This window comes from Salvia splendens, chromosome 5 (assembly GCF_004379255.2).
Source record: "Salvia splendens isolate huo1 chromosome 5, SspV2, whole genome shotgun sequence".
Lineage (NCBI taxonomy): Eukaryota > Viridiplantae > Streptophyta > Magnoliopsida > Lamiales > Lamiaceae > Salvia > Salvia splendens.
The window spans coordinates 7,704,454-7,717,528 of NC_056036.1; the positions used below are offsets into that span (position 1 = coordinate 7,704,454).

The 13,075-nt window shown below is 34.9% G+C and overlaps 1 protein-coding gene across 1 annotated transcript; it reads left to right on the forward strand.

Annotated features, from left to right (window-relative positions):
• Positions 1-6,475: 6,475 nt before the first annotated feature.
• LOC121802255 (ethylene-responsive transcription factor ERF054-like) lies at positions 6,476-8,285 on the forward strand. Its single transcript, XM_042201880.1, has one exon. The coding sequence runs from the start codon at positions 6,750-6,752 to the stop codon at positions 7,866-7,868; it is 1,119 nt and encodes a 372-aa protein (XP_042057814.1). The 5' UTR covers positions 6,476-6,749; the 3' UTR covers positions 7,869-8,285.
• Positions 8,286-13,075: the final 4,790 nt, after the last annotated feature.

Genomic DNA, 13,075 nt, shown 5'->3' on the forward strand with positions numbered 1-13,075 from the left:
ACATGGAGAAAGCGCATCCGGTCGAGTTTGGTATCGCTCCAACCCAAAATCAACTCAACTTTCAACAGGTCGGGACCGGGAGTGGGACGGGTTCATCCCAAACATCAGGTATGTGTAGCAATACTCTTTTGAAATACGATCACAAAAATGCTCTTAATGTGATGTCTAGATTTGCCGTTATGAAACATTTTCCATTCAATGCTTTTGATAACGATGCTTTTGAGTTGAGTATGCGACAAGTTTATAATGCCGCTGCAAGGAAGTTGAGTCGAACTTCTATGACTCGAGCCATTGTTAGACAATGCATGGAAAAGAAAGCGCAACTAGGTACGTTTATTTTTAACTTAGGGCATAAGGTTTCTATTTGCTTTGATGTGTGGACCGATTGTTTTTGCAAAAACTCCTACATGGGCATCACTGTGCATTTCGTTGATCACAGTTGGACTTTGAACAAACGTTTGATTGCATTTCGTGAATTTCCCGCACCACACACTGCACAAGCAATTGCTCAATTGATCATTCAAGTTTTGAATGAATTTCAATTGATCGATAAAATTTTTTCCATTGGTTTTGACAATGCTAGCGCTAACACTGCTAGTATAGATGAACTAATCAGTGCATGTTCTCCTGTTATTGATGGCAAATATTTTCATGTTCGATGTATTGCCCATATTTTGAATTTGTGTGTTCAAGATGCTATCGATTTGTGGCAAAAGTATGTTGATCCTATTAGAACTGCTGTGAAGTTGATTCATAACAAAGCTTCTATTGGTAGAGCTTGGAAGAGATATTGTCATAGCAAGCAATGCAGGTACACCAACTTCAAATTGGATGTTTCAACTCGTTGGAACTCGACGTATGATATGTTGGAGTCGACTTTGAACCACATTGAGTATTTATGTGATTTTTTTAGAACTTGCCCTCATGTGCCTTCTGATTTGCTTTTGATACTCTCTTGTTAGGACCACAGCATTGATTTGTTTCGATTATTCCGCGCGTTCAAAAATGCCACTGTTGAGTTATCCGGTGTTTATTATCCTACTTCTGTGCGCGTTTTGGAGCATTGCATGTATGTGGCAATTGGTTTTAAAACATGTGTGAAAAATACTCAATTCATTGAGTTGAAGGCTATTTTGTTTTACATGGTTGAAAAATGGTTAAAATATTTTGCTCGTATTCCAAATGTGTTTTTGATTGCAAAATGCTTGGATCCAAAGTGGAAGTTGCATGGTGTTTATAAAATTTTAGACATGTACTATGGTTGTTTGCACGATTTGGATTTTTCTCAACTCCGCGAAATGGGCTTGACAAGAGGAGAATGCTTCGAACTAAGTATTCCGGATGTTGATGAAATCAAACTAAGGTTAGATAGTGCACTTCGTTCTCTCTACGCGGAATATGAAATGCGGTATAACACCGCTCACCAGGTACGTGCTCCTCCTAGTCCTTCTACATTTGATTTTGGTGGAGGGGATTTTACCAATGTCATGATTGATCCCGACGTAGTATCACAATTGCAAGATCTATACGGTACTACAACTAATAGGACTAGAGCGACTAGTGAATTAGATATATATTTGGAATCGCGCTCTATTTTTCAAGATGCAGGTCCTCCTACTCAACAAATTGACGTCCTTAATTGGTGGGGAACACATGACAAAGAGTTTCCGATACTCTCCATCATGGCTAAGGAGATATTCGCCGTTCCCGCTTCCACCGTCGCCGTTGAACAAGCTTTTAGTGTCGGCGGTTGTGTCCTAGACGACAAAAGGATCAATCTCCCCGCCAAGAACATGGAAGCCACTATGTTACTTGACGATTGGGCAAAGGCGAACATGAGAGCACAAGAGCCGGATTTCGACTTCCGTGTAGAGAGTGATGGTGAAGAATTTTCTTCCGATGGCGATGACGAGGTCAGAAGCGAGAGCACTCAACATTAGCAATGAGTCGACGGGGGGTGGTGAACGGCGAGCACAGCCGACCAAAAAGGTAAGCAAGGTAAGAGAACTACGTGGGCTTTGATTCCTCAATAAAATTGTGGATACGTAGGCACCTCAACTTAAATTTGAAAAGTTTAACTTCGAAAGTTTAAGTTGAGCTCAAGCCTTTTTCAATTATTTTTTTCCCCCCCATTTCATGTTTTTTTATTTACGTTCCGAGTCAGACGACACTTGTAAATTATATTACATTGTTGTATCACTGTATGTATTGTAATTGTAATGTATCGTTGTTGCGGCTAAGTTGTACTTGAAGATCATTAAAATATATTCCCCATTTGATAAGTATCTTATTGGTGAAAAAGTGGGTATCTTTGGGGCAGATGGTACTGGAACACAAATTTATATATGAAATCTGGATGAATGGGGATCAGATTATAGTTTAAAATGGGAAGCTGGGTTAACTGGCCGCCAATGAACCCAGCTTCCCATTTTAAACTATAATCTGATCCTCATTCATCCAGATTCCATATATAAATTTGTGTTCCAGTACCATCTGCCCCAAAGATACCCACTTTTTCACCAATAAGATATTTATCAAATGGGGAATATATTTTAATGATCTTCAAGTACAACTTAGCCGCATCATGAATGATCTATGAAAATTCTTCTCGGAATCAACCCTTTTTTTCTTGCAAAATGTTGCCCATTTTCTAAACAAACACATATCAGCACGCCATATACACATTGATGCATTTCTAATAGGGGCAATTTGATCTTCCAAAGCAATCAATGCATCTCGAACACACATAGTCAGAACATTATTCAAGCATCTAGCATGGAAAAAATCAGAACAAACTATCTATTAGTGCTAATTTTTTCCATGCTAGATGCTTGAATAATATTCTGACTATGTGTGTTCGAGATGCATTGATTGCTTTGGAAGATCAAATTGCCCCTATTAGAAATGCAGCAATGTGTATATGGCGTGCTGATATGTGTTTGCTTAGAAAATGGGCAACAAATTGCCCCAAACAGAATATTATTATCATCCACTATAGTATAATAATATTGACTGCCCGTGCAATCCCAAATTACGAGTAATTCGGGCTTTACTTCTTTAATTTGTTATTTCCCGTGTTTAAGATATAAATATTCATTAATTAATTTAAGTCTGCTATTTGACTTTAATTAATTAATATCTTTTTCCAAGAGTTGTCTAGTTTAAAATCATTATTTATTATTCTGGAATAAATTCCAACCGGTCGGGTTTCTGAATAATAAAACATTTTTCGAACACCTTTTGAGGATATTATCAAATTGGACTCACCCACCACACGATTCATTGCAATAACAATACTAGCACATCTAGACATTGATCACCACTACCCAAGATATCAGGATTCTTGGATTGCGAAAAATCCGCACCATTTGATAAATCAAAGTAGTGCATGATCAATATCATATGCTCAATGTTATGTCAACAATGATTAAAAAATAACAATCACCGAGACCTCGTCTTTTCAGTAAATAGCAAGAAAGATTTATCTCAACTGTTAGATCCTTCAGTGCTATACCACACAGTGTCGTTTATTTCCTAAGGTAAGGAAACATACGGACTGACACTGCAACCTTTCACGATAGGTAGTCAAAGCATATCTAAGTTGTGAAATTCTATTTCTCTTCTACAAAGAACCGACTGCGTCACCGTCTGTGAACGTCGTTCACGACCAGTCTGCTATTGCAGAAGAATTAGACTTGTTTGCTTCTTACACATTTAAATGTTTGAGAACATCTTATAATTGCATAAGCATACACCAATGCGATAAAATTACTTCTTCTCACCTTGGGTTAAAAGTGGATTGCAGAATATATTGTATACAAGCAATTCTATCCGTGCAACATGCTCGAAATATGCTTTTCAGTATACGTAAATAGTATGTCCTAACAATTAATACGTAAATAGTATGTCCTACAACAAGAGTCGCATTTGGTGTGAGCACGGATTTTAATAAATGTAAAGAGTGGGTTGCAAAAGTTAGTGAAATATAAAACCTATTTTTTATATTGGTTTTATAATTAAATGTGAGTGAAGTGAGTTAGTGGAACGTGTGACTTACTTACTATTTATGGTAAAAGTGAAATGTGACTCTTATTGTTGAATGGACTGAAATGACAAAATGTGACTCTTAATGTGGGACGGGGGGTAATTCAAATTTGTGTTAGTGTAAACCCAAAATTAAATGGGACGAGTTCTGCTCTAAAACACAAAATGGGATGAATTCTGGAGTACCATTGGAGCTAACTAAGGCTGATGGTTTTTAAATCAAAACACCGGAAGGTGAGGGTTAAATGGACCATCCACATGTAAATATAACTGAAATTAATAGTTCCAAACAAAGCTCAAGTCCAAAAATGATTTGAACCCAATAACTAAATGAGAATATGAAAGAGGAAGACACACAAGTCGGGTGTAACCAAGTAATCAAAACCTAATAGAAATATAAAAACAATGAAATCACTATCAGAACCTAACCCGCCTTTGTGACGAAAATGAAATTTAGAATATACATCTAATTTATCATAATAAGAGCCTTCAAAAAACAAGGCGTAGAATAAGTCATTAATAGTAAGAAAGTCAATTGCACCGATTTCTTTTATGGGAATGTATAGAAGCGAACATGCTGTTGTGAGAGCATACTGCGGATGCGAACCTTGATGATGTAGTGTCTCACATCCAAAACGCCATGTTGTTAGGAAACTCCACAGTAAGCATGAAACCGTGAATAAAAGTAAGAAATTTCACTTCAAAATTCGACGCTACCATAAGGGGAATACAAAAAGGCCTAGGAACATTTTTAATACTACTGTGAACGTAGGATTCATATTCCACTATTTTTTATTTATGTTTTTACATAGTCAAATAATTTATTCAAATATGAAATGATAAAAATAAGACCCATACTATTTTGCCAAAATTTTAATATAAATGATTATTCAATTAAAAAGTCAATATAATGACAATAATTTTCTCACCTTTTCTTACCTACAGCATTAAACCTCCCAGTCAATTATGTGATGCAATTAATGCCAATATGGGCTCTCAAATTTCTCCACTACAGACAATTAGATATACAAGGTCTACCATTGTTTAGGCAGCAGTTTGTAACTCGTAACTTAGTAGGCGCCTGATTAAATGAAGATCCTCAACCGTAAAAGTTAGAACATGGAAAGATATAAATTGAAGTTGATTCGTTTACAATCTCACTATTTACAACAAGAAAATAAATTAGAACTTAAAATGTTGAGTAGTATTTGAATATTCTCCCTAACTCGGTTTGCTAGTGTTAGACTTCATCTAAAGGGAATAAATTTTTTAAATCATATGCACACACGCATATAGAAACAAAGAAAGAATGGATCAATGAGAATTAGCCACCGCCTCGTACGGAACAAAACATCGCCGGTAATGGGCACGGCCGCCACCCGCGGGGCTGAGGTGGTGGGATCCGATTGGCCACTGTTTCTAAGCTAGTTGGATTCCAATTTTAGCTCAACAAATTCCACCATGTTTATGTTTAATTTATTGTTTTGACTTAGATGCTTATGTCTAATTTCAACTCGTCTCTATCGCTTAACACTTATATGTCATGCCACCCACGATCTTTTTATAGTGTACAATTTTGTCCTGATTCACATACTTTAGTTTCGGCGATAATCTTGTTTACAAGTTGAACACGTACAAATTGATTAACTAGTAGTAGTATAGAAGATGAAATCTATCATTATAAAATTTGTTTCTTATCCCGCGTTAGATTAAAAATAAGCGAAGAAGATGAGATATTTTTCTTTCTATGATCCTAGCACTTTTTTATGATTAGAAAAGTTTGCAACTATAAATAAATTTTTTTTTGTATAAATCAAAATGCTCACGCTAAAAAGAACGAACTGTGCAACAAAGAGACATTGAGAATAAAAAAAAAGTGTTGAAAACAAACAAAACAAACATGACAAAAAACAACTATCTACGAATCTATCACATCGAAAAACAAACTTACCAAAGGCAGTCAAAAACTAAAATCAATCAACGCAAGGATCACCCACCATAACACAACAGAGAAAAAGTCGAGAATCACAAAACCAGTATTATAGCTTCAAAATTTTCTTCCTCTGATCCAACCCGCTACATCAACACACTTTTCCGACCAATAATTTTCTTTTTTCGACCTCCCAGTTTGGGTTCAGTCGTTGTTATGTGTGATTTAACAAATACTATATGGAAAGTATCATAACAAGTACTATTAGTACTATTTTTTTTATGTAAGATGAATGTAGTAAAACAGTTTTACAACAGTAAGTATATCCCAAGAGTGGAGTAAAAGCAAAGAGATAGTAAATCAATACCCAAAAAAAAAAAGATGAAAGCCTCGTGGGCCATAGCACCAACCACGATACGTCTTCACACGCCAAAAAAATATCTGTATTTCTCTCTATGCTTATAAACCCAGCAATCTCATATCCTTCTCTTCCTCACATTAGACAGAGCCAGCAATCATCTCTCTTCTCTCTCTCCCATCTCTCTCTATAATAAAACACCCTGATTTGTCATTCATTGTTTTTTTCTGTGAAGCCGCTCGCTCTCTTATTACACAGCCTCGTATGAAATGCTCAATCACATTTTCCACCTTGTTCAAGATTCTTGTCTTGAAACAGTTTCTTAACTGATTCAATTCCCCAGTGAGTTTTAGCATCTGGGATTTGAGATTTAATCAAGAGCGAGCGGCCAAACAAAAACAGAGCAATCATCCATATATGGATTCATGTAAAGGAAAATCAAAGAAGATGATTGGAATGGATTGGGAGAGAGACGAAGCTCAGAATCTGGAGGGACAAATATATTGCCCTGCTTTCGACCAAGCTTCCTTTTCAAACCGCCCTTTCAAGAAAGTCCGGAGCCCCGACCGCCGCCACAACTCCTCGTCATCTGCTTCGCCGCCGCTTCTACCGCCAATGACGTCTCCGCCTCCGTATTTCCCCTTCTCGCTGGAGAATCAACCGCCGCCGGAGACGACCCCATTGTTCCGGCCGCAGCAGCAGCAGATGATCTCATTCACGCCGCACCACCACCAGCAAAATACGGCGTTCCCGCTTTATTTTGCTGGGGAGGCGGCGTCTATGCAGCAGCAGCAGCAGATGCTGCTGCAGTACTGGAGCGACTCCCTCAATTTGAGCCCAAGGGGGCACATGATAATGATGAGCCGCCTCGGGCAGCACGGGAGCACGGCGCTCTTCCGCCCTCCCGGGATGCCCCTGTCGGCGACGAAGCTCTACCGGGGCGTGCGGCAGCGCCACTGGGGGAAGTGGGTGGCCGAGATCCGCCTCCCCCGCAACCGCACGCGCCTCTGGCTCGGCACGTTCGGCACGGCCGAGGAAGCCGCCCTCGCCTACGACCGCGAAGCATTCAAGCTCCGCGGCGAGAACGCGAGGCTCAACTTTCCCGACCTTTTCATCGGGAAAGCGGCGGCACCTCAGCCGATAGCGACGGACGATTCCTCTTCGTCCATTGCTCCTCCATCACTGACAGTGCCAGCTGCTGCAGCATTGGCAGTGACAAATGAAGAGGAGGAGCCCCCGCCTTCTGCTGAGGAAGCGGAAGACGGAGACAATGCCGGTAGCGCATCGCATTCGTCGGAGCTGGTGTGGGGCGGCATGGCGGAAAAAGAGTGGTTCGAGTCGATTCCGGCGGGGTGGGGCCCAGGAAGCGCGGTGTGGGACAATTTGGATTCAAATAATAATTTGATGCTTCCTCCAAATCTTGTTCCATTTGAGAAACAAGACTCTGAAAATCATTGTGATGCACACAAACAAGACAACAGAGATTCATCATCTTCTACTTCTTCTTCTGCTGTTAGGCCCTTCTTCTGGAAATAACTCTCTCTCTCTCTCAAGAAAAGGAGAAACATCTTTTTAGTCATCTCCTCTTCAATTCTAACTCTCATCAGATGCAGAGGGCTGCGTATTAGAGGCCAATTTGCATGGGAATGTGAGTGTGTGTGATTTAGTTTTAGTTTTAGTTTTATTTGAAGTTTGTAAAATCAGGAGACTTTTTTGTGGTCTCCGACTCCTCTATTAGTGATTTTATCCATCATTGTTTCATTAGATCTGTTTTTACCATGATCTAAGGAAGGTGGAAATTAATCAGTAGTTAATTGTTGTAAAATTCATGATTATTGTTGGCATGCCACTTTTGCTTAGAATGTTGCTTGATTGTTGGTTGCTAATTCTAGATTCTACTTAGTGGAGTACTCAATATGGTAATGGTTGCATTTCAAGATTTATTGTTTTTGCTTTCATGTAGTAGTAATACAAATCATTATTGGTCTTTTCGCATTTCCCAACAAATAGGATCACGTTAATCATATTTTGCTCTGTTCTGACTATCCATTTTCACGTGAAACATGGATTATATAATTACATATTTACCATGATTCCATGAAATACAAAAATATTTAATAACCAAACTTTCTATTTTGCTATGAAGATAAAAAAAAGTCAATAAAATATTACAAACACTCTCTTGCAATATAATATTGTAAGCAAAATGTAGACCACGACAAAAATGTATAGTGGTTGTATGGTTGATTCACTATTAATTAAGAAGGTTAATGATTGTGAATTAAGTAAAATCTGGTCAATTCACGTCTAAAAGATATTTTGATTGGTTATTACTACTAAGCAAATAAAGTATGGAAGGCTAAGATCGAACCCCTTATGATTTTAAAATACTCAAATTCTATGCAAAATATGGTCACAATGAAAGAGATTTATGAAAGGTGATTATTATAAAAATAAAAAGAGAAAAATATAAAAATAGCTATTGTTATCTATTTTAGAATTTTAAATGATCATGCTCGCAAACAGCACAACTTCCACACACTGAATAAATTTACCACCTGCCCCCCACATAAATTTTCAACTTATTTAAAAACAAGTACAATTAAAATCATTATAAATTCATCTTAAATGAAAAATGACCGAAAGATCGTATTTTTCAGATAATCATATTCATACCTTCAATCAGTACAAATTTTTATATTATAATCGAGACTGCTTAGTTCTAACATAATTAACAACCACATAGCCACATCTATCACTTATAAATATTAAATTACAAAAAATACAAAACATAATGGGCATGCGTTCCAAATTTAATCTATTTGTTAATCAATCAATTAGTGTTACAAATGTCATGGGTGTGCTGAGGGTGGGGCCAATAACCGGCCCATGAGATCATCTTAATTTCTTAATTGCGACGTCAAGATAATGATATGATTAAAAATAAATATACTATTTTATTATCTATAAATATCTAATTTTTGGTCTTCTCTTTGACCAATCACGCCCAACACTTAGGGCTCTTCTTTTTTATTTTCCGTCAGTTTGTGGAGAATAATAGTATAATACTAGTACTAATATTTAAAATGAAAGCAGTGGGCCCAATAATTTGAATGAAAGATAATCCTAGGACGCGGTAATTAGGCATGCAAAGTAACGAGATTTATGTAATTGTAACAATTACTCCTACTTCTTAATTGTATTTAATTCAATGTGTATTGATTAAATTAATAAACAAGAAATATATAGCGAACATTATTATTATTATATTATTATTATTATTATTATTATTATATGTATGTATGTAAGTAAGCTAACTGGATTAGTATTTGATTATAATTCGACTGGGTCTTCTTCTAATGCCTATAACACCATAATTTAAAACTAACACTAAATTTACACACCCTTGGATTTTAAAATAAGTGGATGAGATTAAAGCTCACAAATTTCAATAAACAGTAGACAAAATATCAACAAAAGGGTAATATCGTCATTATGTTATCATATGATAATTTTCGTGTGTGCTTTTTTATATCGACATAGTATATTATAAATATCAACAATATGACATGAGAATATCAACAAAGTACAAGAAAATATCAACACAGTTTTATTGATATTTTACCTACACTACATTGAGATTTTACATACACTATATTGAGATTTTTGTTTGCATTTGTTGATAAAATCTGCTTATTAATATGTACGAAAATTGAAATATAATTTATCAAATTTCATCACCCGAACATCGTCGGAACATATGTAATTGAGATCTCGTTGGAATCCTTATTAAATTGTCTTTAATTTGATATATTTTTTACGAAAAAATAATTTAAATCGAGAGAGTTACGTAAATTTAAAGTTTTGAGATGATTTTGATGGAAGAGATTTGACCTTAATACCTTTAAGTTTATTTAATAATTTTTTTAATTTAAAATTAATTCATATGACATTTCTTTGAACCATTAGATCTCATAATTTAATAGCTAAAATTTGATCAGTCTTAATTTGTGATCGGTAATTATTTGTAAATCTAACTGTAAAATGGTAAAGCAAATAATGGAGTTGTTGTGACTACTACTTTTACATGAAGCCGCCCAATGTTGTGAATAGTGATAGACATAAATCATTGACGACCGACATCATAGAATTTCATACACAAAATTTTATTAATTATTAAGTGCACAAAGACAAAGTCAATCTGAATTATGCTTATTTTAGGTGGAGGGAGACTGCCTCTGAGGTTCAAATTTGAAGGGTAATTAAGGTGAGTGCCGTCCACACTAGGTTAGTTGTTCTTTCCCTTTCAATCTAGGTAGTAAATTTGACTGGTTTTCCATTAATTAAGCCAATATATAAACCAAAACTAAATTTCAATATTTTAAGGTTAAAGCTATAGCTTCGAGATGTACCTTTACAGATTATTGATTCTTCTATTCTCTAATCAATTCAACATCAAGTTGGAAAAAATAAAGATAAAAATATGAAGAGAAGAGAATAAAATAGTATAATAAATTTAGTCGAGATTACAAATCCTTTTTATTCTAGTTCTAGTAATAAAAAGCAATATGCATACCCTTAAATAACTACAATAGGATGGAATATAGTATATGGCACTATTATCATTTTAGTATTGTTTTCATACAAATAAATTTATCAGGCTATAATGAATCATACTTTGCTATTTCTTCAAAAAATTGAAGTTAAAAAAACTGTAGGAGTATATATACGGTATACCCTAACGTTGGATTTACCAATCCTATAACTAATAAAAGAATGAATGGTACTTGTATCTCCAAATCGAGTGATATAAACTGTAGTAGTTGATGATTACAAAACTACACTAAATACGGAGTAATAGATTTGAGGTATACCTTAATTTAAAAGCTAAAATTTCAGGTAATTATTCCAAATCACGAATGATTAGAAAAAATTACTACAAACTTGTTAAAATGAATAGGTCTTTTAGCTACTAAGCTATGCACAAATAAAAAATAAAGCAATGCCTTAATTAAACTTATTAAACTTAATTAAAAAAATAAAAAATAAAAATAGGTCTTGACTGTAACCCGATCTATAAGATTTTTTTTCTGGATCTATCACGGATTACCTATATATATACAACTATTATTATTCATCGTATTTTCTTACAAATCCACGTCATTTATGTGTTCTTACATCTTTTTTATTCAATATTTTTCTCATATACACATGCCGATCTATATAAATTTTACACAACACTAATTACTTATTATGCCAATTTGTTTCGACTAAATGTTGAGTATTATTACTCCTATTTCAGACATTAATGTTTTTTGCTTACAATGTATATACCGTACTACTACCAATATCTCAGTTACTCCTATTTCAGCCTCGACGTCAAAATATGACTCCGCCACTGCATATCCATATAGTTAATGATGTAAATATTGAGCTGTTGTTGGTGATTTTTCATGTGCAAGTGATGTAAGAGCATCCGCATCGGTGCCCTTAGCTAAGAGCAGGCGTCGTGCCCAGCGGCGGATCCAGGATTTTTGGTTTGGGGGTACGATAAATAATTACATCTTCGAGCTTCAGAATCGGTTAATATCTTCTTTTAACTTGTCATTGTTTTTTTGAAAAAGTTTCATTATCTTTTATTTGGATGACTTCCACGGTGAAAAATGAAAATTCTTATATTTATATATTAGGGATAATTTATTTAAGCTTTTGCAAAGTGTGTTATTTTTAATATCTTCTTTTAACTTGTCATTGTTTTTTTTGAAAAAGTTTCATTATCTTTTATTTGGATGACTTCCATGGTCAAAAATGAAAATTCTTATATTTATATATTAGGGATAATTTATTTAAGCTTTTGCAAAGTGCGTTATTTTTAATGACAATACATCTTTTGGCTTATTTAAGAAAATTTTCAATAATTTTAAAAATGTATTAGAAATACAAAAAATAAAAATATAAAATTTATTACAAGAAGATTAAAATACTTTACAAAATATTTGAAAATGATTAAAATAATCCAAATATATTAAAAAGGACAATAAATACACTTAATAAAAACTAAATGCATTAAAAAAATGTTTAAAAATACAAAAAATTAAAAGGAATTAAGCTTCAGAATAGTGAAAAGATAAGGAAATTAAATATATTAGTAGAAAAATAAAAAATGTTACATAAGAAAAAATAAAGGCATTAAATATTCTAATGCATTAGGAATAATAAAAGGTAAAAAAAACGATTATATCATAGAGGAGAACATAAAATTATGAATAGCACTTGGGAATACTCGAACTTGGGTTCAACAGGAGATATCCTGGGAATTTTACCACCGGGCCATCCTCTCCAATTACATTTAGCCGAATCCTATATAATATAATTAGAAATATTTGGGGGTACAACTGTACCCCTTTGTTCCCATGTAGATACGCCAGTGGCCGTGCCGTCGGCGCGACGAGACCCCTGCTTGCCGCTGTGCTCCTACAGATGGCATGACCCTGCTCTTAGCTAAGAGCACCGCCGTGCCGAAGAGCAGGGCGACGTGGCGGGCTCTGATTAGCCAACAGAATTTCCGTTGGAATTTTTTTTTCTTTTTTTAAAAAATTTGAAAATAATCTAAAAATAAAAAAATTTCGAATTCCCAAAAATATAGCCGTTTTATTACTGTTTTTGAAATTTTTTTGATTTTTTTAAAAAACTTTTAATCTCAAAATCATCTATAAATACATACATTCATCATCCATTTTTAC

Excerpts from the sequence above, each read along its gene's own strand:
- LOC121802255 (XM_042201880.1), top strand. The coding sequence starts at position 6,750 with ATGGATTCATGTAAAGGAAAATCAAAGAAGATGATTGGAATGGATTGG.